Raw genomic sequence first — 27,175 nt, forward strand, 5'->3', positions numbered from 1 at the left:
ACTGTAATAAGTTCAGCTTAAACATTATTTGGCAGATGTTTTTAGCATTTATAAAATAAAATAAATATAGAATTTACATTAAGGAAAAACTGAATTTATCCAAAAATCTCAATAGCTCAGCACATGAAGTATGTTTTCTGTTCCAGAATTTCTTCTTCATCTGAAATTTTTCATTAGAAGGCAAATCACAGAAAAGTTAACTTTTAATCCAAGTAAAGGCTTCATTCATTTTGGCTTCTGTGGAATTGAAAATAAGTCATCCTTTGCCTTAATAAATGTATGTTCCCTTTCTGCATGAGGGGGTCAAGATGATCCAGAACATCAACTATTCCAGACCATTATCACAGGTAGAATAGCAGGAGACAGTCACACTTTGGGTGCTTTTCATTCTGGATTCAACTTCCAAGGATGACTCGAAGTATTCCCCCAACTCCCTGCCCTTCTTTTCCATTCTCCCTTGACTCAAGAATGGAGATGAGTAAAACCAGGGTCAGGGATGGAAATGAGACATTTTGGTCTTTCATCCTTATTCTCTTAAGGCCTGGTCAGGTTTATGAAAAGTCCAAACTCTGGCAATGCTTACTCAGTCTTTTTGACCTTCAAATTCAAAATCGACATGACTTGGGAGAATCCACAAAAAAAAAGTCCAAATGTCAGTTTTCACTGAGGCCTTAATTATTCAGCAGTTCTGAAAGAATGAATTTACTGTGATGCTTACATTCACGAGATGGAGGGTCACAGAAGAAGCCATCTCATGGGTACCAAGAGTTTCATGGATTTAAGGATCAGTCAGTACCATGACTGAGCCCAAGCACATATAAAGTTCTAAAATCTAGTATCCCTTTGCTGAAATGCCCATAAGGTCAGTGACCAGTGTTGATGGCTCACAACAGTGAACTGCCAAGGAGGTCCAGAGATCATCTCACCCACCAAACATCAACAACATCAAAGACTTATGTTCTCGAACAATGGCATATGTCAGCTGGAGGCTCACACAAGGCCCTCATGGTCCTCCAAACTTTATTTCAAAACCTGCTACATTTCATCTTTCTCTGCAAACTTGAAATATCAGTGAATTCCTTAGAAGAAAAAATTAAAGAAATTGCCCTCAGAGGAAAAATCTATTACTTGAAAATGCAGGGTCATGTTACACAGACGCATGCAAATTGTGAACCAATTACCAGCGAATGTTCTGAATGTTCTTAAAGTTTCGTTATTCTTCTCTAAACCTAATGTGGTAATGCGTTTCTCTCTAGGAGATGTGCTTGCAACCACCGGAGTAGAGAGGTCAGATGCAGGCATATGAAACCTTTAGAAGGACCAAGCTTATAACCATCTTCAAATCCACATTAAGTATCTGTGTTCTCACACTTGCTCATATATGCCCTTGACATTCTCAGTAAGAGAGGACAGTCTGCTAAATGTTCTCACTACACCAATCCTAATCTGTTGTTTGAGCTTCATCAAATGTCTATGTGTTTTTAATTGACCATTAGCAATTTCTTCTCAACATGAGTCTCGGTAAGAAATTTGAGTGGTCATGGCTGCCTCTGTATTTCACCGCTGTGGATACAAACCCCAAAATGGACACATGGCTTAGGACAATATAGTCCTCAAGATGCTGCTCCATTTCCCAATTAAAATTTTTATACTCACTGAAAATAGAAGCATAAATATTCACATTCCTTTTTAAAGACTCTAAGTGGGAAAACACTTAAGAATTTTAAATGCAAAGATAGATGATCCATTGAGACAGAGGAAAAAATTATAGTTCAATATTACTATCATAGTTTCTAGGGGTGGAAATGGCCTCTTTGGGTAAAATGTAATCAAATACAAAAACCAAAAAGAGATAATAGATTATTACACATCACACATGACAATTAAAAATAAAGTAACTTTATTTTTTTCCATCTTCTTACAGTCCCCAGTATCACATCTGGTAAGAATCCTCAACTCTATAAACACAAAAAAATTTTCAGGAAAGCATGTTACAAGATGGTATATATAAGTAATGGTTTGGCAGAATTTTGTCAACTCTAGCAGCTAACGGCCCCCCAAAAAATGAATTTTAAAATTCAAAAGTAACAGCTTTATTTAACATATGTTACACCTTAACATTTAAAATATCATGCTCTAGTTAAATATTCCATCAACAACACTGTATACAAATAAAATATTACACAAAATATATTTAAGAAAATGTTTTGGTCATTGATCTGAACAATAAATAAAAACACAGGCACTTCTACACCCAGACAGGAAAGCAGTCACTACTTAGAATAATTCTGTATAAGCAACATGTGAAAATATGGCGAGAATAGAATCCCAAAGTTTTAGGCTGACAAACCACTCATGAAAAGATTTGCAAGTCTGATCTTTTCACGTAAAGTTCAAAAGTTACATATGCTTTTCCTGGTCCACCTTAAAAAATCATAAACATGATATGACTGCCACGGTCAATTCAATCTTCAGTTGGCCATTATGAAATCATATTCATTATTTTCAAATACTAAAAACAGAGAATTATTATGATACCACCCAGCAAACCAAAGAACAGTCATTATGTTCTTGTGTCATAATCTCCTTATTATGACTGTAAGATCACAAGATAAACTGGATAAATGTCACAGTGATCCTCATTTCACAAAATTAACTGATTAGATTAATAAGAAAATACTGTTGGGGTGGCAGGAAATTTCAACAGAAGTCAGTTTTTCTAGACAATTTTAAAAATGTGTCCAAATTTCATAAAAATTAATTTAATTCCATTTCACAAAAACCTCTGAGTAATGTATAACAAATTCTTTGTGGCCAAAAGGTTTATAAACACCTAAATTGCAGACAATTCACTCATTATAATGGAAAGTAGGAATAGTACGAGGGCAAAACAAAAATAACTTAAAATGGTAAAATTCCAGAAACTTATTTTTTCAGATGAGAAGGGGAAACAAATTAGAAAATGATGACCACCAGCCAGTAGAAAGAATAAGAACCAATTGTCCTGCCATATCCTCCTTAAAAAATTATGATCTGCTTTTCATCTTCAGAAAATACCACACATTGAAAAGGGTTTGGAGGCCCTCATATGGATACTATACTTATGAAGGCAATTTTGATGATTTAGCATAGAAATTACCTCTAATGAGAGAACACAACATGGGAACTATTCAAGATATGCCTTTCTATGCAAACTTTAGTTTGTATACATTTTAGCAACTTAAATGAGCATTTTGCAACCGAGACCAAATATCAATCATCTCTTGAGGTTTTCTACTATGTACTAACATCAAATCTAGATAGGAACAAATGTTATTTCTTTTCTTTTCTTCTATATCAAATGTCTTGAAGCCTTTGTGTTTCTCTGGAACGAGGCCGAGTTTCTGAAGGCACATTCCAGTATAAACGTCATCAATGGGGTAGAGAAGGACCTGGTCAGTTATATTGTACAGCCGCAGAGCCAAGTGGCCCGAGTAGAGGAATCCACCTCCCCCCGCATAAGGTGGGTAGACGCCAGTGTAAACGACTTCTGGGATGTAGTACTTCAGTTTCTTATCCCGATGGGGTCCAGCATTGTGGATCACATCACCTATAAACAAATCTTTGGCTTTGTTCTTGGATAAGCTATTCAAGTAATTCAGGATATGATGGGTGTTCACAAAGACATCATCATCGCCCTTGAAAATGAACTCAGCGTCTGGGCAGGAAGTGCTCACCCACCTGAGAAAGAGCACTTCTTTCAGAGATAAGTTGAAGAAAGTGTCTCTGTAGTTCCACATAAGAATGTCTTGGTGCTTCTCACTCTCAAATTTCAGCATATCTGAAAGATCAGGATGGTTGTCCTCTGGGGGCGTCTGGCCCAGTAAGAAGACTCGCACCACTGTCTGGTTCCCCACATGGGTTTCTCTGCCCCAAGATTCCCGAATTGCCTGCCTTCTAGCGAAGTGTGGAGTGAGGGACTTAATCGCTAGCAGTAAGAAGGGTTTCTTTGCACACTTACCAGGTTGGTCTATAAGCAAGGAATAGTTTCGACATCTCAAATATAGCAGGAAGTCTTTAAATCTGTCTGGCAAATTGCTGAAATCTGAAACTACTGATGTGACCCTCAGGTCTGGTTCACAGTAATTCAAATGGCTTACATTGGAAAACCCGTACACTTCCCCAGTCTGGTTAGCCAACATGTTCAAAATGGGGTTGTACCGCCTATTCAGCTTTTCTTGTTCTCGGTTCCAATATGCCACGGGAAGGTCAGATGTCTTCCAGAACTTTTCCTTGGGTATAATTACTTCCCCCTTTCCATTTTTTTCTTGGTTACTGTTTTTGGAGACTTCCACAATCAAATAAATGAAGACATTTACCATCATCAGGATACCCAACAACTTTATTCTTCGACGTCCAACACTCATTTCTCATATCTGGAATAAAAGGGAGGAGGCATTGTATTAATTGGATAATTACTAATCTTCATTTGCTCACGTGCCACTTGCCTCTGCATCTTAATCTAGCTCGGAATCGTGGTTTAGAGCGGTATATAAGTGGTTGTTAGCAGTGAGGCTGAGAGATGTGTACTTACTAAATAACCTCACAAGTGTCCCACTTCCTTGCTTACAAGCATGTACACAAATTAGTGTGTTGCAAACTGATTTGCCCACAATGCATAATAATAACTACATTTTCCATTGCGACCCATTACACACATGTGCACACACATCTAATTATATTTATATGTGTTACAATGTTTGCAGTTCCATGTAATTCACTCTAAGTTTTTTATTTTATTCTATTTCATTTTTTAAAAGAAAATGGTGGTCCCAACCCTGAACTGTTTCCCAACTCACCATTTCACAGATTAGAAAACCAGGGCAGAGAGATTAAGACACTTGACCAGGGTTGCCGGGGTAGGAGATGGAGAGGCCATTAACCACACAAGTATTCAGAGATAACATGAAAAGACTCACACCAGCTTTATCCTAATAGCCAAAAACAGAACACCACAAATACCATCAACAGAAGAACTGCTTACCGAACTGTGCTACATTCACACAATGGAATAACCCCCATCAATAAAAAGGAAACTCTTGCTATTAGCAACAGGAGCACATTATGAGTGAAAGATGAACCTCAAATTCCATTTACATTAGGTTTAAAGAAGGTAAAATTAATCTAGGCCCTAGAAATCTGAAGGCGATAGGAGTGGAGGTCTTGACTGGAGAGGGGCAAGACAGAACTTCTTAAGGTACAGATATATACTACGTATCATGTCTTGATCAGGATTAGACTTTCATGGGTGTATACATTTGTTAAAATTCAAAGAGTATACTTAAGATCTCTGTTGTTTGTAGCAAAAAGGAAAAGAGAAATAAAATGACATTTTAGTGAAATATCAAAGGCCAAGGACAGATTTCAGGCTGTAGGCAACAGAAGAATAAAGAAAGAGTAATGACATGGTTTGCTGGGGATGTAACTCCAGAGTTCTAACATTATTGAGATGGATAACCTGTAAAAGAACAACCCCCTAAATGGCAATACACTGTAAAGAATTTTCTTTTCAGATTAATTCTATGACTGAGACTTTATCCTTAGAAAAGAATCCCAAAGTAGTATGAGGTTGCAGGCACTGTGCTATATCTCACTTGATACAGTGAGCCTATGAAGTAGGTATTGCTACTTTTACTCCCATTTTATACCTCAGGAAACAGATTTAAAGAGGAAACTGTGTTAAAGGCAGAGCTGAAATCCCAGCTAAAGCAATGAGGTTCCAAGGCCACCACATCAAACAGGAGCCACTCACCTTTGACCTCTAGAACAAAGTTGTATAACTATTTTTTAATCACAAGTGGTGGTTACCTTGTTGTTGTTTTTTTTAATAAGATAATTTTTAAGTTCACTGGATTTTAACAAATAGTCCCAAGGTAGAAGTATATGCCATGCTGAGAATGCTATGAAGTTATTACATGTTGGACAGCCCAGATTAATACATGGGAATCCACAAGCTACTCTGTGTCTCTTAAAACCTGTTTAGTAGATCCTAATCTAGTTGCTTGTATTTACCACGGCTAAATAGCTTTGGTTATGGACATGTAAGTAAAAGATGATTTTTAAAAATTAGTCCCTACCACATGGCCCCACCCCACAAAGCCTTTGCACATTTAAAGAACACGGCTGATGACAAAGTTATATGGGTACCCTCAGCTCACCTAAGAACAGTCACCCATTTCTACCCCATTTCTCCCCTCGTTTCTCCACCACTACTCATCTCTACTCCTCAAGATCCCACCACTGAGCTACCAAGAAAGAGCTTTCTTAAACTTCCTCCACGGAAGGTAGTAAAAAAACCAAGACATTTCTTACTCCTTGATTACAGTTTTAAAGGGCCCCAAGTCACACGCAACCTGAATAATTCAAAATTTCTACACCTAAGTCTAGGGTCCATACTCTACTTAGGTCAGCTCCTTTCAAAGAAGCTTTTGGGAAAATCTCATAAGCAAGGGGAAGGTCTAAGTCCAGTACACCTTTGGCAAACTAAATTTCTTTGCTATAGGCTTATTTGCAAGGTCACGAGAGCTCAACTGGACACTTAGAATGTATTTGCATGGTTATTTCATACAGTTAAAAGCATTAGTCATCTTTTTAGAAAATCAGTCATAGATAGTTTTAAGCTTTTCTTAATTTTGGCTTCCAGATTTTAGACAAAACACTTTTCTCTCTAAATTGGGATAACTCTCCTAAAGCTAAAGCATCACTTGACCCAGTATCTCTGCTCTCTAAGATCTTGGACCCTTCATGTTTGTGAACAGGCTGAAAAGGCAACAAAGAAAGGTGTGAAGGTGAACAGATAAAGACCACAATGAGAAAAAAAAGATGTGCAAGTGCACTCAGGAAGAAAACAGCACACACTGTGAACAGCTAACTACTTGGCAGAAATTTTCAGCTCAGATAAGGAATATGAATTATCAGTAGACTTACCAAAATATCTGGAGTAAAAGAGGACATCTTAAATAAGAAAAAAAGGGACACACAGTACTTTACTGTGAACCTCTAAGTTAATTTTGCTAGGAAAAGATTCAGGGTAAATAATGTGTGAGATGATTCCCGATAAATGAGCCAGTTATGTATCTAGGTTATGGGGCAGGGCTATGAGTATCTGAAGAAATGGTTTGAAGTTTCTATCATGGAAAGCGCCAAACCTTCTTTTGGGAATACTCTGAGGAAAATATTGGGCTTGCCAACCCTGGCCAAGGTTTCCAACTTCATCCACCGCAATTCCGGCTTTTATTTCTACAACCAAGACCCAGCCAGAGCCTCCCATCATCTCAGTCAAGACAGGGTTTTTTGCAGCTCACAAAGGAACACCATCCGCACCTATGTTTGCTCAAGGATTCCAGTCTGCAAAGCTTTTTCCTGCCCACTTGTCACTTGTGCCCCCTTAGGGAAGGTGAGAGGCAAGTAAGAAAAACGGAGTCGGGGAGTAGGTGGGGGTGGGAGGGTGGTCAACTGAGCTGCCTAAATGTTACACCTGTGTTCAGTGACAAGGCTGAGATGGCACAGCCATCTGGTTTCCAACCCAGGGCTCTTTGGATCTCCTCCTTTTCCCACAAGGCTCATCCAGGTCAACAGTGAAGTCTCAAGGGCTGGCTCGAAACGGAAAAGACCCAAGGCACAGGGTCATGAAGCCTATGAAGTTTCCAAGACTCACCAAAGAAAAGGAAATGAGAACGCCTAGTAGCTTCCAGCCCCACTTCTGAGAACGGCCCAGTCTTCCTTTTCTAAATCTCCAAACATGCATCTGGGACTAATTCTTACCACTCCTTCTTAAAGGGCATTTCTTCCCAAGCAACCTAAGAGGAAGGATGGGAAAACCACGATTCTCAACTGTACTGTCCATCAGATTTAAATGTCATCTTTCCTTTGTGAACTGGGCACAGTCCCTCACATGAGAACTTGGCTTTTGGCAGACTCTTATAACAAAACAAAGTTCATGGAAAGGAGGATAAAGCAGTGACCTCCCCCATAAAAATATCTGTGGGAAAAATAGCTGACTAACTATTCTCATTGCAGACATAAAACCAATTCCGTGTCCTTTTTTGAGCAGGAAGTTACATTGCTTAAAAAGAATCTGAATAAGAAAACTTCCCCCAACGCTGGGAAGATGTTATACAACCCTCACTGTGAAACACGGAATTTTTACTCCAAGAGGAATAGTAGGAAATCCCATGTAAACGACTTTAGCTTTTCACCTTGTGCTTGGGAGTAAAGTCTCCTCGACAGGGACTGAACAATTGTGAAATTTCTAAAACACTTCAGTTCATTTTATTTAGTGAAAAACAACTTCCTCCTTTACTTTCCAACTACAACATTTAGAAATACAAGACAGAGACAGAAAAACATATTTGTTGGCTGTAAACAGATTACAAAACAGTACAGAATCTAAGCTGAAACTATGTGAAAATCCAGATAAAATACCACAGAAAAACACAACTGGTTTAATCAGGATGCTAGGATTATAGGTTATTTTAATATTCTTTAATGCTGCTACTCCAACTCTCTCTCCTTGAACAGCCTTTACCACACACATCTAGACTGCCAGGGATGGAGGTGGAAGCACAACACACAAAATTCCTGACGCCCACATCACTAGCCTGTGTCATGGCCTCACAGCCCCGCAGACACTCCATCGCTGTACTGAACCTGCAGTGTTCAGCAGAGGCCCTGCCACATCCATCCCTACATCACCTGCACGCCTTTCCTTGGGCCTGTGCTGTCTGCCTGAAGTCATTTATTAGAAAGGACTCCTAAAAATAATAGTAAAATATGAATAACATCTGCTTTATTTTAATAAATTCTTAAGTACCTGCCAGGCATTGGCAATTCTATAGGGCAGATACAGAGAGGCGATTTAAACTTGCCCAAAGTCACGCAGCTAGTAAACGGCAGAGCCAGGATTTAAACTCAAGCAGTTCAGCCCCAGAGTCTGAGCTTTAAACCGTGATGCAAGTGAATGCTGCCACACAGGATTTTATGACTAAAGGAACTAAAGGGACACAAGTCTTATTTTCAGTGGTTAATGTTCTTTAAAAGTATTAAATATTTTAAAGCTTTAGACTTTTTTAACCTACAAAAACTATCATGAGTCAAAATCAGATATGAAAGGCAGGGTGGTACCATAAGTAACATTTATTGAATGACTACTCTACAGGCCAAACTCTGGGCAAAACACCTCACATACCTCATTTCGTTTCCCAGCATGCAGTCCAAACAATCCCAATGTTTCATTCATGGACATTAGGCTGGGAAGCAAGGAAGAGGACAGTCCTAAAAGGTTCATCCCTCCAGTTCTGAAAGCCCTATAAACACTGAAGCAAAGTGCTAGCCAGAAGGCATTTCCATGTGGCCACCGACAGCCATGAGTACTCATTCTCACAAAACTGAGTCAGGGATTGACAATCACCCCTTGAAAGGGCTGCAGCAAGTTAGGGAGGTGGTCACCAATAGCTAGTCAGGGATAAAACCAGCAACCATACCCAGGCCCAATCCAGAACTTGTGCCTGAGACTACCCTATACTCTCCTCTAAGGATAAAAGAAGGGCAGTACCTTCTTGTTGTAATGATGAAATAAAATGACCAGCCACCCCACGTCCAGTCAGGTTGAGGCAAGGAGGCTGAAAATCCGAGCTCCTGATTCAACTCCAGGAGCCTGAGCTAGCAGCCTGTGTCCACACGGTCCTGCTTCCTGCGCACGCTTCTGCACAAACCAGACACACAAATCCTCAGAGGGAAAGAGCCTAAGCCCACTGCCATATCACGGGGGCAGGGGAAATGTGTTTACTCTTCGGAGAACTTGTACAGGATTCTGCCTGGCCCCTGCTCTCTCCCACCCTCCGGGAGCCTGGCGAGCATGGCTTTCCTCAATCCTCTCCTCCCAAGCTGCTTCCATCTGTTGCCTGGCCCTTGCCAGCCCTCTCCAGGTTCTGCTCAGGTGAACAGAGACAGGGACAGCTTGCAACTAAGTGGTTCTGGGGGAGAGAACAGCTTCTAGCACTCAAGGCAGACGGTGGGATAAAGGTGTGAGTGAAGCAACTCATATGAACCAGAAGGGCTGGGCCATACCTAGACCTTGTTTCTTAATAGGAAAAAGATGCCTGGTCTGGGTTCTTGCCCAGGCTGCGGCAAGGGAGCCCCAGGACTGCACCCACAACCTCATTTAGAGGCTGTATAAAGCGAGAACATGTACCTTGTTCTGCTTTCTGGTCTGTTAAGTCTTGGTGAATGCAAGGAATTTGGTTCATAGTCACTAGTAGTACCCTTCATGTTCAAGATCAAAAGGGAAAAGGACATGTAATAAATCTATTCACTTACATATCCCCACAGGCAACATTATACCTCAAAGTGTCTGGCAGGACATTTCTGGTCCCCATTGATTAATTCTCCCAAAGCCCAGCATGGCTGATTTCCTCAAATGATATTTATCATTTAAAATAAAATCGATCACTAAGTTCATTCTTCAAATAAACACATACAGAACTTTCAAATAGGGAGAAGGAAAGAAGAAAATTTAGCAAACAACAGGGCATTAATCCTGCCAGAAGCCATCTTGCCTGTGCCTTTAGTAAAACTGACAAGAATTCTAGATCTTCAGTGTAAAGATTATGTAATTAAAAAACAGAGCAGGTAGATGTTTGAAGATGGAGATGTCCCAGATTCATTTTCACTTTGGAAAGTCGCTCTCGCATCTGGAGTTAGATAGCCCGAAGTTAAACTGTTTATGCTACCTACTAGCTATGTGACCTAAGGCAAGCTGCTTGACCTCTCTGAGCTGCAGTTGCCTCATTTGTAAAATGAAGATGGTAAAACCTACACACCAGTTTGCTGTCTACCATGAAATGGGCATTCACTAGTCCTCCTTCAGAAGTTTGACTCCTCCACCAAGTACAAAATTAAAAGCACGCTTCTCAAGTCTTGTCATTCATTGCCTCTTTTACAAATTTACTTTGTAGAAGCCCATCTATCCACAGCCTTCAACATCACCTCCAGGAAGATCACAAGTTGATCCAGCGACCTCCAGATTTGAGCTTTGCAGAGTCCCTCTTCCTGGGCCCCCATTTGCAATGAATCAACTTCCCAGGCACCTGGGTGCACACCCCATCATGATCTTGATGCGTTTCTTCTCCCCGCTTTCCACATCCAACCAGGAGCAGAGTCTTGTGTTTTCTCCTCCAAGGAAGGTCACTTGCACTGCTCCTCACCTTTCCTCTATTCTATTCTGCTCTGTTACTGGCTACGCCTCCTACCATCCTCCCAAATATGCCCTATTCCCTAACCACTCAGTCTTCATTCCCCCGTACGTGCAACCCCTGCTCATTCTGCTCCCCGAGTTTGGTCAGACCACCACAACATGCTCCTGCTCCCTCAAAGCCTAACTGTAACTGTGTGTTGTCTTCTGAACTCCTCTCTTCGCCACTGCCAGAGCTCACGCTCAGGGCCTCATCCTTATTTCCCTCTTCTAAGATATTTCCTGCCCAAGCATAGACCCTGGCCTGAACACCAGCCTAATTCTTCCAGTTTTCTCACTCATATGCCCTTCTGGTCCCAACCAAGGCCTCTTATGATGATTTGTGCCTTCCTTCATACCACCTCTTGACAACGTCCCCCATCTCCACTTTACTCCATATACACTTTAACCTCTAACCACAGCTGTTCCAGAAAATCCCAGCTTCTCTCTGCCATCTTCTATGCCTCCCTGGAGAGCTGCTACTCCTTTCAAATTAGCTTGTGTCACCTCCGGGTTGAAGCACCCACCTCGGAGGAGTTAGAGCATCCATGTCTGGTCATGCTGGCTGACACCTTGGCATCTTCCACAATCAAGGTCTTCACACTATACCGTCATTACCCTAGCACGCAGCACTTGAGACCCATTCAGCATTTGCTGAACAGACATTTTGGTCATATGGTCAAGTTCATTGAATATAGTGAGGTGTTCATTAGAAATTGAATTAAACATACATACCTTTCCCCAAATAGATGACACTGGAAAATCACTTATATGTGTGCTGGTAAATGACACATATAAAAACTGTCTCACTTTTTTTAAGTACTAAAGTACAATAGAAAAAAATTTGAAGAATTTTCTAGGGTTAGGAGAGATAAAGAGTTTCAGAAGTAGCGAGTCCGTATTGGACTCAAAGGGTAGGGGCAAGATTTGAAGAGCTCAACTGGAGCGGGAAATACAGCCCAGCCCCTCATTTCCCACGGTCAGCCCCAGACCCACCAAAGGCAGCACACGTGGGCGTGTTTTGATTGAGCACGCCCTGGGTGCGGGAAGGCAGGTGTAGGGGAATTCGGTAGTGCTTCCAGGTGAGGATTCCATCCGTGCTCCAAGCCAACCCCTCCTCTACTCCATCCCAAAATGGGGCATCCATGCCTCCTTTGGCGGGGAGGACCTCCAGCAATTGTTACCCCCACCAAGGCCATGACAGTACAGGGACAGGGTGAACATGCCTAAAGGCAGGCAGGCCCCTAGCACAGATGTAAAACTTAACAAAGGTGGAAAATCATTTTTCTACCTGCAATGCAGGTAGTCCCTTTCTGGGGAGCATACCATGTTTTGAAGGCCTTTGCTAGGAGTCTGTAAGTGGCTATGGCTTGGTTAAGTGTTTCCACTCCAAGATCCAGGACCTATTCACAAACAAGTGTAGTCTGTCAGGCTCTCAACAAGCCCTCAGAGAAATCCCTAGAAGATTTCCCTCTGATTCATCCTTCTGTTTGCTCAGTTGGGTTACATGGGATATATTTCAGTCTGGGTCCAACCAAGAGGCAAAACCACACAGTAATTTACACAAGGGAAGTTTAGTATAAGGAATATGATAACTGAGTAACTGTAGAGATGGACTGGAATGCTAACAGGTACCCAACAGCAGATGAAAAATACCCAAAAAAAGACAAATGTAGAAGAGGCATTCAGAGCTTACCGAAGTAGGCATGGATGGCAAAAAAGTCCCTGAGTGCACAGGCCAGAGATGGGCCACCCACCAGGAAAGCAGCGGCAACCCTCTGGGATGCAGGCACAAAGCCTGGAACACAGTGTCCCCATCGGGAAGGCTACAGGAAACAAACCCTGGGAATGCAGGTGAGCTGAACCTGCTGGGTGGGTGAGCAGAGGGAATGAGGGTGCAGAGGAAGTCATGCACACAGCAGGTCAGGGCACTGCTGGAACTGGGAACTGGAGAGAACTCCCTCTGCAGGAGCTCAGCATGTCAGGGCTACTGCTCTGGACAAATATTGGGTGGCCAGCTCACTAGATGGCCAGGATGATGGGGCCCACAATGTACACACACGTGAGGGCTGAGGAGAGGAGTGCAAGGAAGCAGTGACCTGGGCTGGGCAAAGACCCCCCATTCCACCACCGTCGCCAGAGCTGGACCAAGCACGGAACAGCCAAAGGCTAGAGAAAGCTGTGCCTCACAGACTCCTAGTAGTGCAGGGACAGAAGCAGGTGCTCCGGGAGCCTGGAGGCACAAATACTCGATACCCGGGGAACCAGGAAGGAAAATCTCTCCCTCCTGCCAAGTTCTCTTCAGAGCCCTCAACTTAACAGAAGGCAAAGGAAAAATACTTGTAGGGTCCCGATTCATTTTCACAGATCAGGCAACAAAGGATGGATTTGGAAATCAGAGGCAAAAATCAGAAACCGACACAAGTTGTAGATCTCTATATCGCTAACTCGAAGTCATCTCCAACCACAAGTATTTTCATTTGAGTCTGGAGTTAGGAGAAAAGGGTCTAAAACATGGGTCACGTATATCGAATTGGCAGATAGTCAATAAATACATGACAGTCTATTAGTCGATAGCAGGGGATGAGGAAGGACCTGAGTGGCGCCTGAAACACAGTAGATTTCAGAAATGTAGGGAGATGCGGAGCAGGCAAGAGATGGGGTGGGGGCAGAGTGTCTGCAGGTAAAGAAGGACACAGCTAATTTGTGGGCAGATGAGTTCTGACACCACACTAAAAAGGGGAGGTGGGCGCTGGTGGGCCCAGGGTCTTTCCACTAACAAGAAGATGAGCCGTGTCTGCATCTCACTTAAATGCTACTGGAGAAATTGTAGGAATGCGTTTTCTTTACAGCCCCTCGACTTAAAAAAAGAAAAGAAAATGGAATAAATTACAAGGGAATATGAAATACAGGGAAAATGAAGAACTCCAAATTAGATGCTCCTGTTGTGTTCACTGAGATTTAACTTCTGTAAAGCAGGTTCAGTTCACAAGCAGAAAAGAACACGATCTGAGTAGTTTGTCTTCTGTTGTCAGATCTCAAATGTAAGTCCGACAGAGTACAAGTATTTGGTCGGTTTACCAATCACTAACCCATGAGTTTCTGATTTTCCCTATAATTGAAAAAAAAACAAAACAAAAACTGATGCACTACCTCATATATATGTCCTTTTCCATTGTCTTATATTTCCTTTGGAAAAATTACAGAGAACTCAAATTTTAAAAGTCATTTAGTATATAATCAAATTGTCCCCCTCCCCTTCCATTTCCCTGTCAAAAAGAAAGGCCAGACTGATTATAAGCCTCTCACTCTATACCCAAGAGCATGAAGCCATCTACATCTAACGTGGACACTGTCTTTCTTTTAATCTTTATGAAAAAAGGACATGTCCCTGTTTTAATTTACGCGTCTTTTCATTTATGTCCTTCCTTATTTTCCTACTCCGCATGCCTTTTGCCTATTTTTCTATGTCAGGATGTTCTTATCTCATTTAATCTTCATGAGCTCAAAAATGTGAAGCAATTAGTCTGAGGTCACAGAGCTAATCCCTGTGGAGTCAGCACTTGGACCCTGGACCCTGACCCCAAAGTCTAAGCTCTTACTCTTTTTACCATACAACATTGTCACTCAAAGAGGATTTCAAGAGTCCTCAAATAAAAATAAATGAGGAATTAAAAAAATAATAATTTAGGAACTAAAATTACTGCATTTTGTGGATACCCAGAAGATGCCATCAATTCTGATTTTTTTTTTTTTTTTAAATCAGCATGAGAAAGGAATAATGTAAACCAAACCACAGTTGGGAACTGTTCACTGGTTTGAGGTGCCCAGCGATCCCCGTCTGGAAACACAGGCACCTTCTCTACCATGGGTGGAGTTCCTGCAGAGGTGTGTTAGGTATTTATCCACACTCAAGAATGAGAGATTGGCAGAGGCTTAAATTGGCCTAATTACAAACCACCCAGGCAAACTCTTTTGTCAGAGCAGTCTATACAGAGAAAATGCTGCCTTTCATTCTTCTCCCTTCAGGCACCACAGCCTAAAGTGAAGAGAACCCAGGCAGTCCTACGATCTGCTACAGATTAGTTAGTGCAGAGGTGGCCTGCAGCCCAGCTCTCCTGTCTGAGAGGAAGGGTCATCAGCCTGTGTCAGAAAGGTGATGGAAAAATAACCGATGGCCACAAACTGAACCATCTCGCCCTCTTGTTTTCTAAAACATGTACACACATTCCACACACAGAACATATGGCAGTTTCATTACCAGAAAGAAGCTGCAAGAATTTCTTTACCAGGGCCTTATAGCTCCTCTACTCCAACTTCCTCGTTTACAGAAGAGGAAACCGAGGCACAGAGCCTTGGCTCAAGGGTGAGGTCTCCCACAGAGAGGAGAACCAGGACCGTGAGTCCAGCAATGAAATTTATTATTAGTGACAAAGTCTTTTCTTGGCAGTCTACAGCTTCAATTCTAGGCTGCAATATAAAAACCAAAAAGGCCCATTGCCCCAGCACCATCTCCCATGGCACCTTCCCTGATCCCTCCCACTGGGTGGGTGTGTTTTTATTACTTCCACCCTGCTGTTTCACCTCACACACACATTCACCTGACTTATCACACCCTGTAGTTAACAGGTCTGACACACCAACAGGACATGTGGGCCTCTAGGGCGGGGGCTGGGCCATATTCATCTCTGTATCTCTGGTGTCTGCCACTCAAACAATTTATCAGCCAATAAAGTGTGAGGATAGTAAAGACATAAAAGGGGGGAGGATGAGTAAAGGAATGAGGACTAACTAAAGGAAAATTTTTATTCTTTGAACTTTTTGTTCAAGAGTCTTTTACACTGCTCTAAATAAATCACTATTTAATAATTTCACACACAGGCCCTATATTTCCAGGTGCTCCACAGAACACCCTCCCTGAAACCTGGCTGTCTAGTTGTCAATCCAGGTGACCCCTCTTCATAAGGGTTATCAGCTTTTTCCAATTCCTGTGCTGTCCCCTCAGTGCCTCACCCTCTCACCCGTCTGGACAGCATTACCTGAGGCTGGCTCAATGCAGTCCAGAACCTAAAAACATCTCAGGAAACAGTCTCATATAATTAAATAAATCTGTAAACAAACATAGGCCCAAGGAATGGGGGAGGGGATGAAGAAGGCAATTAAAAATTAAAACGAAAAAATAATAAAAATGCATAAGCATAAATTAAAGTACTGGATGAGAAACAGAATCCCATTATATAAACCACGTTATCAAACTGACCTTGTTTAAATGCTCCTGGAAATAAATAGGCCATCAGACATGGCTTGGCAATCTGGCTGTAAAGAGATAGGGAGGGGAGGAGGTAATCTGGTACCTGCTATGTGGGCTACTTGCGGCTCTAGAGACAGGTAGAGAAGAGCTGGTGAAATCAACTAAGAAAGAACATTTGAATATAGGTACTGGAAAAGAGATTACTGTCATTTTACATAGTAAAATGCATTTTAAAAAATTGAATTAAAGACTAATTGAACTAAAATAAAAATTGCCTGTCCTCAAAGTTTTAAGATTGACTTTCAAAATTACATCATTCCTCACGACTTAATTCCATGAGTTGTGATAATTGATCACAAACAGAAGTAGAAATTTTAGATGTTAAAACTTTATGTTAAGCACTTGGGCATAGAGACTTTCCCTGGCATAGGGATTCATCTATGTCACTTCCAACAAGTGCTCTACCAACTCTCTCAAATCAACCACTGTTCTTCCCTACTCTATTATAGTTGGCAATTCCTGTCCCCATGAAATGCAGAGTTTGAGAGCATCTCCAACAATTTCCTGAAAAATAAACATTTACATTTGTCTTCCTTCCAAAATAAAAATATAACCTCCCAAAATCAAGAAAACACTGTTTGAACACTCGATAAGTTGGGACTATATATAGCATATTAAAATTAGCCTTCTTTCATAACTTCAATAAATATTTAAATTAATGATAATGTTATTGTTTTTCTTTTTTAATATATATAAGATAATAAATTGCCTTGGGAAGTCTCAGTTTCTTGGCTGTTAGGATGAAAGTGTCCAGTGAAGAGCACTTGCCCTCAGTGACACTGAAGGAGACACCATGGAGCATTAGGCACCGCATCTCGGGCTCCAGGACTCCCAACCGACCGTTTGGAGTCCCTGAGAGGAGCAGCCTTGAGATAACTGCCTGATTCACTCCCTAAAAACATGCATGAAAATCACAGAACGTTGTGCAGACTTGGCATGTGCAGAGATTTAAATAATGTTGCATCGAAATCACTCAACAGGTCTAATACCTTGGGGGAGGGGGGAAAAGACAAGAAATGAAGAAATGGAGCGGAGACATCAGGGGCACTTTTAGCAACTAGACGAATTAACAAATGCACACCAGCCCTCAGCCACTCACAGAGGGTTTGTCCATGTGCCAGAAAACATGCTAAGGACCCAACTAGACACACAGTCCTGTGAAGTGGTTACTGAGGTATCTTCATTTTACAGATAGGTAAACTGCTTCCAAAAACTTGTCTGAAGTTCTCCAAGATGGAGAGTGCAGGGAGGGGGACAAGACCTGGGAAAGCAGAGGACCACTCCCAGCCTGCAAGTCCATCCCATCTGCTGCCAAACTTGAAGACAGGCATGAACTGCATGGTTGGCACAGCCAGGGTGGAGGGGAGGTAGGCATCCCCATACTCATTAAGCTCTCTCACAAAGATATGATCCTAGATCTGGGCTGCCAATCCCTTCCTGGAGTCCTCATGGGCATCAGTACCCCTTAAGAACAACTGCTGTCCTCCCCACCCACACACCCTTGCTCATGTGGCTTCTCCTAGCCTGAAATGTCCATTTTCTTGCTTCTCAATCCTATCTTTATCCTTGAAGGCCCAGGTACAAATCCTGCTCCCTCCTCCTCACTTCCTTCAGTGCACTGTATTTAATCTTGCCTCCTTATACTCGGGAGTGCCCCCAAACTGGAGCCTCCCAAAGGAGTACCAAGAACTAGTTATGCGGAACCCACCCCAGCCCTGGCAATGTTCCTCAGATGGAATAGTTTCCGGTGAACCAGGTCCTACTCTCTTCATCCCTGAGGGCGGCAGGACAGAGGCACCCCACCACTGAGCACCAGGCACTGCTCCCTACACACTCTGTGTATCCAATTAAATTGAACTCCCCTGGGAAGCCACCTCTGCTCCAGTCAGGGACCATCCTCCTCCCAGAAGAGAACCTTCTCATGACAAGTGACCCTGGGGTGGCAACTTCAGAATGAGGCATCAAACAAGAAAAATGGTGTCCCCTCTCCCCCAGCTCCCATTTCCTGGATTCCTTTCTCAAATGTTAAACTTCAACAAGTTACAGAGAGGTGCTTGCCAACCACTGTTTTTAAGTTGTTTTGTAAAATATAAAAATAAGTCATACGAATTTAAAATATATAGCCTCAAATCAATGATATTTTGGCCTTTTACCCAAATGTTATATTAAAGGTAGGGGCTGTTCAAACAAGACTTATGTCTACATATTTAAAGAAGAGATGAAATAGTAACATCGATTTCTCTGGCCATGTGCCAAGAAAAATTTATTTCGCCAAAATAAAAGAGAACACATATGTTCAATATATGGACACACTACTGAGCAGCTTAGAAATTGGGCCTCTTTTACCAAGCAGTTTAAGTCACCTAATTTTAAATATGTTTGTGAATGTCACCTTCACATACCGTAGGCACAGCAATCCCTGTGTCTCCCTGTATTGGGTTTCCACCCTCTGCCTACTTCTCCCTCCCCCTGGGGTCCAATCACTCTCACAGCTTCTACTATCTCTACACTGATGACTCCCACACCTGGAGTCAGCATGGACTTGCTCCCAACTCTGGGGGCGGGGCCTATACAACCTCCTAGTCAAGTCACGTGTGGGGTACGGATGAAAAAAGAGAAGCCATCATGATGAAACCAGCGATGGCCACCTAAGGCTTCATTATATCACTCTCTGTGTCTGTAGTTATTTGAAAATTTTCATTATCAAGAGATTATTTTTAAGAGGATCCATCAGAACTTTAAAGAAAAAAATACGAGAGAGAAACATTCAGTTAAAAATAGGAGTATGAGAGGTATTTTAAGTTCACTTGAAGAAAACAATTCCTTATGTGATGGAGGAATATTAAACGGCTGCATCTCACTTACTTAAATAATAAAAGCTACAAAGTTCCTTATGAACAAACAAGTGTCAAATTCAGCCACAAAATAATACATGTAAAATATATCTTATTCGTTCCAAAGGTTAAATATTTAGAAATGATGGTATTTGTAACAAACCCGATTTGACCCTTTCAAGGCTAGACAAAAATATCTTTGATTCTGAAACATTACCAGGCTTCCTACTCAACAATCTAAAGCCAAACTGGAAGGGTTTTGTTTTTTAAACACAATTGTGTCACTCCCTGATCAGGACTCAAAAAAGAAGCACTTCAGAGAAGTATGTGGATGTGAGAGAACTTTTCAAAGAAAATAAACAACAGAATTCTGAAACACAAATTATAAGCCAGTTTATATAGCAAGTTTATAATCCATAAAAATAACCTTACTGGAGTGCTAATACTTTCATATTCATGACTGCATTGGATTCAAACAATCAATATGTGAGGTTGGCTGTGCAGGTTTTTTCCTAGTATTTTGTGGGAAAGATGGGGTGGAGGGAGGGAAGGAAGTTAAGTGGTTTCCATGGTGACAAAGCTATTTGAAGTCAGCCCTGGGACCGAAATCTAAATCTGCTTCGAGTTGTCCACATGGACCAACTATCCCTTTTCAGAAAGTAACAGTCCCCACAAGACGGCTCTTTCTGCTCCCCTGGGTCTTCTACCAGTGGCAATCTCCACTTTCTCCTCCACCTCAAAGTTCTCCCTCTCCAGTGGCTCTATAGGCTCCCCCTTTCCCTTCTCCAGCTTCCTGAAAAAGTCATGCCCCTTTGTCTTGCTTTCACCTTCCCAATCCCCTCTACCCTCCAGAATCTTTACAGTCTCTGTCTGGCCTCTCCTGACTTCCCCAAGCACCTAATACCCTGCTAGTCACCTCTACCCGAAGTCCAAGTTCAAGACCACCCTCTAACCTGTCTCTTCCTGGTTCTCTTGAATCTTGGCAGTTCCAGGCTCAAGTCTATTACTGGGTCTTCCCTCACCCCACACTCTTGTCCCCTGGACTGTCTTAGACACCACTACAGCCTCCAACATCTCGAATGTTAAACGATGCCCCAACCTACTTGTATATGTAGCTCGCCTCCTCCACACCTCCCTGAATTGCCTTCCAAATCCTGGCTCGCCCACCATGAAAGTCTTTTTATGTCTGACTCCCTTTCAAATAAATCTCAATCTCTCTCTCTCTCCCTTACCCTCTCCCTCTCCTCCCCGCCCCCTCGCCCCACCCCATATACACACACACACTTTAATCCTGTACCATCCCTGACCTGTTTTGGACCCTCAGTTTTTCCCCCAGCAAGACTGATGAAGTGACTTAATTCGACAATTATCAAGTACCTACTTAAATGGAGCAGTGTTTAAAACAGACAATGAAAATAAAGTTATGTGGTCGATTTTCCTAAGGTTGATTAAGTATTTAGATGAAATATAAAGAAGAGTACATGAGATAAGGATAAGGACAATCAGAAAAGGCCTCTCTTCTCATAAAGGCGACAGGAGAAGGTGCAGGACAATTCCAGGAAGAGGGAATAGCCAGTACAAAGGCCAGAGGCAAGCTAGCTCTGAGGCCAGTTTGGCTACAGTTAATTGAATCAAGGACCTGGTAGAACTTTGGCTTTACTCTGAGGGAGATGAGGAGCCACTGGAGGATTCTGAATAGAGAAATGTGTGAAGTAATTTTAGTTTTTAAAGATTCTTCCAGCTTCTTTCTGAGCATATACTGTTGTGGGGCAAAAAGGAAGCAGGAAGCGCCATCAGGAGGCCATAAAATGACCCAGGCCCGAGATCACATCTGCTTCTCATTCACCTCCCTGATTCAAGCTCATCTTCCTAAACAGAAGCCTAACCAAGACATGTCACCACATCCCTTCCACAAGAACTTTCCAGGGCTCCCCACGACCTCCATAACTATCAAGTGCCACTTTTTTGCATAGTCACTGAGTCTGCACTGTGTCCTATTACCTCTTCCTAAGTAACCTCTTCCTGAGTCTGCACTGTGTCCTATTACCTCTTCCTAAGTAATCCCAAACATATGGGATTACCTGCTGTCTCCCTGGGCACATTGCCACAAGCCTACCATCCATCGCCTAACTGCCCCACCCTTCTTTCTCTGCCTCTGAAAAATTTTATTCACCTATGAAGGCTAAGCCCAAACATCACTTCCTCAGGAAGCCTTTCTTGCTGCCTTCTGCTTACTCCACTAGAGCACTCTTTCACCAGTTCCTGGTTAGAATTTCCACCAGAATGCTAACTCCTTGAGGGCAAGAACTGTGCCTGACTCATCTAGGAATACACATGGAGCCAAGCACACTGCTAGGCATATACTAAGTGTTCAATCATTGCAGGGTAAGTGAACAAACTTCCCATTTCATTACACATCATCTTGAAGTCTTGTGGTGTATGGGCCCGTGGGAGAGGGGTTTCCAAGGACAGGTTTTTCACTCTGGACTACTGTAATCTGGCTAGGGGTCCCTCTGATGGAGCCTCTGGTAACTGCATGCTCACCGCTCCTGGTAATGGTACAGCCACAAATAGGGGCCAGAGTGAGGATGGACTTGAACCTAGGCCTTCAAAGCCCATTGCCCTGTAGGCAGGACCACATAATTGTTTTAAATTTGCCTTATGTGTTGGCAATGTGGGTCTTTTAAAAGCCCATTCTAGAAGTGTACAGAAGCAGAGAAAAGCAACTAGAAGGATCCAAACCAAGCCAACAGTAGTTAGTGTTAAGAGATGGTGGTATTAATTTTATTTTCCTTTATCTTGATTTTTTTCCCCCTAAATAAACATAAGGGAAAAACCTTTTGAAAAGAATGCCAAATTACTAAGTTATACATTTAAAGAATGGCCCTTTAAAAAGTATCCAGTAAAACCACAAAAACACTGGGGACACAAGACCATTGAATACATAATACCACTTATCGAGTAAGATTATAAAAGTTGAAAACATTTTAAATGGTTTATCAGAGCATGCTATTAACAACTGGCCCTGTGCTTTCACTTCTGAAATAATTATTTCACAAAACATAAAGCAGTAAATGTTGTTCTGGGCATCCAGAGCACTTACAGAGCACTTGCATGGGACTTATAATAGAGTGTAAACTAGTTGTCATCATTGCACTCTTCTGCAGACTAGTTCATATCACACAGGTGACCGATCAGCTCTGAATGGGACATTTCAATGACTATCATTTCATGACTTACAGAGGAAATGTCAGTTTAAAATAATGAGATAAACTATAAACAAATAATGTCTTATTTAAGCTAAATGCTACTACATCAACAAAGTGTTGACTTAAGATTTGGCCTCTAAGTTCCGATAAAAGACCTCTATAACTTTATGATGAAGTAGCATAGTTGCTTATTTATTATCTTTTTAAAGAAATAAAAGGAGGACAAGGAAACTGCAAGTCAGACACAGTGGTGTTTTCGATGTTTTATTACTTTAATTTTCTTAATAAATTTGAGATAGGGCTTTATCTCCCCCATTTCACAAATGAGGAGACTTAAGCTCAGAGAGGTTAAATAACTTGTCACACAGTTAAGTGGCAAAATGAAATTCAAATCCAGGTCTGTTTCACAGAAGACGACACACTGTATGATTCCGTAATTCCACTTATATTAAGTTCAAGAACAGGCAAAACCGATCTAAGATGATATGAGTCACTTCTAAGTTGATATAAGTCAGAATGGTTCCTTCTGGAAGTGAATACTGACTGGAAAGGAGCACAGGCACCTTCTGGGCTACTGAAAACATTTACTTCTTGATATTGTAAGTGGACACATGTTCATGAGCTGCACACTTAATATTAGTGCACTTCACTGTATGCTATATATCACAAGTTTAAAAAAAATCCTCATCTGATCGACTCCAAGTTCATACTTTTAACCACTAAAGCACCACACTACCACTCGACAGAACGTGGCCACAACCTAGAATTGATTCTCTTGGATAATCAGTTTTTAAAAACATTCTGGTAAGCAAAAACATCCATTCTAACCACACCAGAGTGAAGGAATTGAAATGATAAACCTATTTTTAAATGCCCTAGAATGAAAAGTAGAAAGTATCAACTTCCTGGCTACTGGGAATTTCCCCTTTGTAGCCACATCGGAATAAAAACAATTTAAAACCCTGCTCTAAGGGAATGTTCATAGATACAGAAAATAATATGTAACAAATTTCTTAAGAGTTATCAATGGATATACCTAACGCTAACATTATACCAAATATTTTAAGACATATGTTATAATTTTATCAACAATGCTAACTCTCAAAAGAAGTTTGAGTTCTGTTACAAAAATTAAGGCAAGACAAAGCTGATGGGCAAAAAGCATAAAACTCACATTGGGCAACACAAGTGAGTGCAAAATCTCAGCTCAGAGTTATAAAAATAGAAAACTCATACAAATAAAATTTTCCAGCAGTAAAGTAATTATGTCATATATTCTCTCATAAATTCTCCATCAAGTAACAAGTCCTTCCTTCCCACCCAAGCTTTGTTCAGACTAGCAAAACCTCATCACCAGCCTGTGATGATGAAATCATTACATCAATTCTCTCAAAGCCTTATCCCACACATACACACACCTCTTATTAAAACAGTAATTGCCTCTCCAGAGAGAAGAATTTATTCATCCTACAATGTGAAGACATATTTGGCAAGTACTTAGTAACAGTTATCCCACCTGGGGCGGGGAGGTGGGCAGCTGCATCCACACCTGTTGGGTGTATGTGCTATGGTCTTTACCTGGTGCTTTAGATTATGCAAACCAGGAAATCCAACTTTAAAACTGTCAGTCTAGTTTAATTCATGTGTTAACATTCTGTATACACCAGAAATGCCAAGCAATTGATTGAAATGACTTTAGTTTTCCCTGAGCATCTGCATGCATAAGACCAAAAGGCCTTTTATGAGACTTTTTCACTATTGGTAATTTATGTACCTACCACCACTGGTGTGTTGCAATAGATTGATTACATAATCAAATATTACACCAGATGCAAGAATTGTAATGTTTATAAAAGTAGCCATTTGCATTTATAAATTTGTAAAGTCTTTAACAAACCACCCAATAAAACTGTCAAAAAAACCACAAATGTAATAGAGTCAAATATTGTGGCTATTAAGCAAGTTAGAAAGAATTAAAAGCACTGACCCAGCAAGTTAAGAACAAAGTGTGCTTCAGGCACTTCCACAGCCCTGGGTCAGCATCCCTAAATTACGTGTTGTTTTTTATTTCCCCCCAGCATTACTAGAAAACACTAAAACCTGAAGTATCGAAGTTTGAGAAACAAAGGAGTCACCTTTTCTCTTATTCCTGCATCAGCTGAAAAAGCCCCACACATTACTATCAAGAACATCTTAGCTTTATACCAACATGCATCATACAAACCAAAATGATTAATAATTTTTGGATTCTCGTTCATTTCCTATTGTAACTCTTATTTTAAAAAAAAAAAAAGCCACACATTTGAAGAAACCATACAGTGAAAAATCAACCATGAGTTATCAGTTCTACTTTCCTATTTTTAGCAACTTTAGTATCTTAGAATTAGAGAAATCTGAATTGTGTTTTTAAACAGGGAAATCTTCACAACTACAAGCCATCTATATACTTAGCCCTCCATCAGAAACCTAGAAAAAAATCAATTCATAATTTTATAAGCATATTATGTTTATTTTCCTCAAAAGAGTACCTTACTCCTTGGACTTCAAAAACTTCACACGCATCTGCCAAATCTGGTTGGTTTCAGTCTCAGACAAACCTAAACGGTTCCCATACTGGTTACTGTTTTTGGTTTAGGTGGAGGTTGATGACTAGAGGAACTTCTGTACTGATTACACAATGAGCGCCACTTCTTAACCACCAGAACACAGAGCGAGGAGTTCGGCAAACATTATCCTATTTGTCTTCCAAAACAATCTGGTAGAGCAGACATTGCCATCCCCAATGGCAGTGGAAAAGACATGGAAAAGAAAGTTGGAATGATAAACTTGCCCAAGGTCACTGAACAGTAGCTGGGGAGAACTAGACCAGTGAACAGTGAAGATGGGAACTTTAAACTTTTAGAGAAAATTAGGATTCTCCTTATGTATCAACTACACAAAAACTAAATGAAGAGCAGTGAGCCCCTGCTGTTGGGAGATTCCCAAGTGAAAAAGTAGTAGTCCAAACTTAAAAAGTAATTTCAAACAGAAGATCTAAAGATAAAGACATCTGTAAAGGCTGGACATCCGGAAAGGTTTACTCAAGTAGTTCTATAAGGCTCCTGCACTTCCCTAGCCTTAAAATCTAATCTGATTTAAGAGCAGAGAGATTTTATAACACTCTTCTAAATTCCATCAAGCTTAACAACCCCTATTCAAAACAAAACAAACAAAAACAGAAGTGAGAACAGAACAATGGGAAGAAGTGACCGCCCAGCCTTTGGGTCAGCCGTCAAGACCTACAGGGTTGCAACCACGAGACGGCTGCAGAGCCCTTGGATTGGGATCAGCTAGGGTCCCCGCCTTACTAGACCCAGTTCTGGCTCAGTCGGCAACCTCAGTTAACCATCCCATCACCTCCAGAAGGCATTGGAAAAATTTTGTTTTAACAAGTAGAACCCATAATTCACCAACTGGCTTCACAATCTGAAATCTACGGCAAGGCTCCCACAAGGGAGGGTCGGGAGAATGTGGTATAACTGATCTAACCTATCGTTCTACGAAGTTGGGGAGGTTCAGCAGGCCATGGGGGAGTAGAGGAGCAACGACATATACCATCCCCACGTTTAGGGCAGGAGAGAGAGAGCCTCCTCTACAACCCAGGTTTAAAATGTATATATTATTTTCAGAGATGAGCTTTCACGCTGTGACACTCGTGAAGAGTCTCCCAGTAGCTCCTCCCCCACTTGATAGGGAGACTGGGTTCTGGAGCTACCCAGCTGAGTGTAAAATATCTGGAAATTAAGGTGACTCGGTTTTATGGCCTCCAGAAGGGTCCTCCCTCCTGCCCGAGATCAGCCGCCAGGACCGACGCCCGCAGCGCCCGCGGACTGCCCACCGAGCGCCCCACGCCCACCTTCCCAGCGAGGTATTTTGCAGAGGCCAGCTGGACTCGTTCCCCGCAGCACCCACCCTTCCCCCTTCCCAGGTTTCGGGCAAGGAGCCTGGTTAATCATTCAATGCGGACAGCGTGAAAGATTTTTTTTAGAGGTCAAAGTGAAAGGTTCTCCCTAAGTTTCGCAGAAACTGGCCTTTGGGGACCCTGAGGTGGCAGTGGCAGGAGGCTGGGGAGTAGGGAGAGGCTGGGGAGGCTCTTGGGCTCACAAAACACCTGATCTTCCCATGCGGCACCGGAGACCACAGCAGTGAGAGTGTGGGACAAGGGGGTGCGAGCGCGAAATCACGCAGAGCCCCCTCCCCAAAACAGCGGCGCTACCCAGAAGAGGACGCCCGACCCCACATACTCCTTACAATTGCCTGCATCACCCCGGCGCCGGCTCCCCCGGAAGTTGGGGTGCAGCGGAAAGGAGGGATGTCCCAAGGCCCCGAGGAGGTGGGTGTGGAATGGGGCAAGAGGCTCCGAAGACTCAGGTTTCATACCCTCTCCCTCTAAGGTAAGGAAGGTGGCAGGGAGCGGGAGGGGGGACGCTAAATGCGGCAGGAGCCACCTGGAGACTGTTTCCTCCCCTGGGACGCTGGGACGAAGCCGGAACCCGCGAGAAACTGGGTTGGG

At 42.0% G+C, this 27,175-nt stretch overlaps 1 protein-coding gene across 1 annotated transcript in view; it reads right to left on the bottom strand.

The window, feature by feature from the left end:
• Window positions 1–1,883: 1,883 nt before the first annotated feature.
• Window positions 1,884–27,175, bottom strand: part of B3GNT2 (UDP-GlcNAc:betaGal beta-1,3-N-acetylglucosaminyltransferase 2) — a 25,753-nt gene continuing 461 nt past the window's right edge. The window contains exon 2 of the mRNA XM_039887038.1: window positions 1,884–4,415. Coding sequence (XP_039742972.1) covers window positions 3,213–4,406 — 1,194 coding nt within the window. The 5' untranslated portion in view covers window positions 4,407–4,415 and the 3' untranslated portion in view covers window positions 1,884–3,212. The remainder of the gene's footprint in view (window positions 4,416–27,175) is intronic.

The sequence above is a fragment of the Pteropus medius genome, unplaced genomic scaffold, assembly GCF_902729225.1.
Source record: "Pteropus medius unplaced genomic scaffold, Ma_sr-lr_union100, whole genome shotgun sequence".
NCBI classification, from domain to species: Eukaryota; Metazoa; Chordata; class Mammalia; order Chiroptera; family Pteropodidae; genus Pteropus; species Pteropus medius.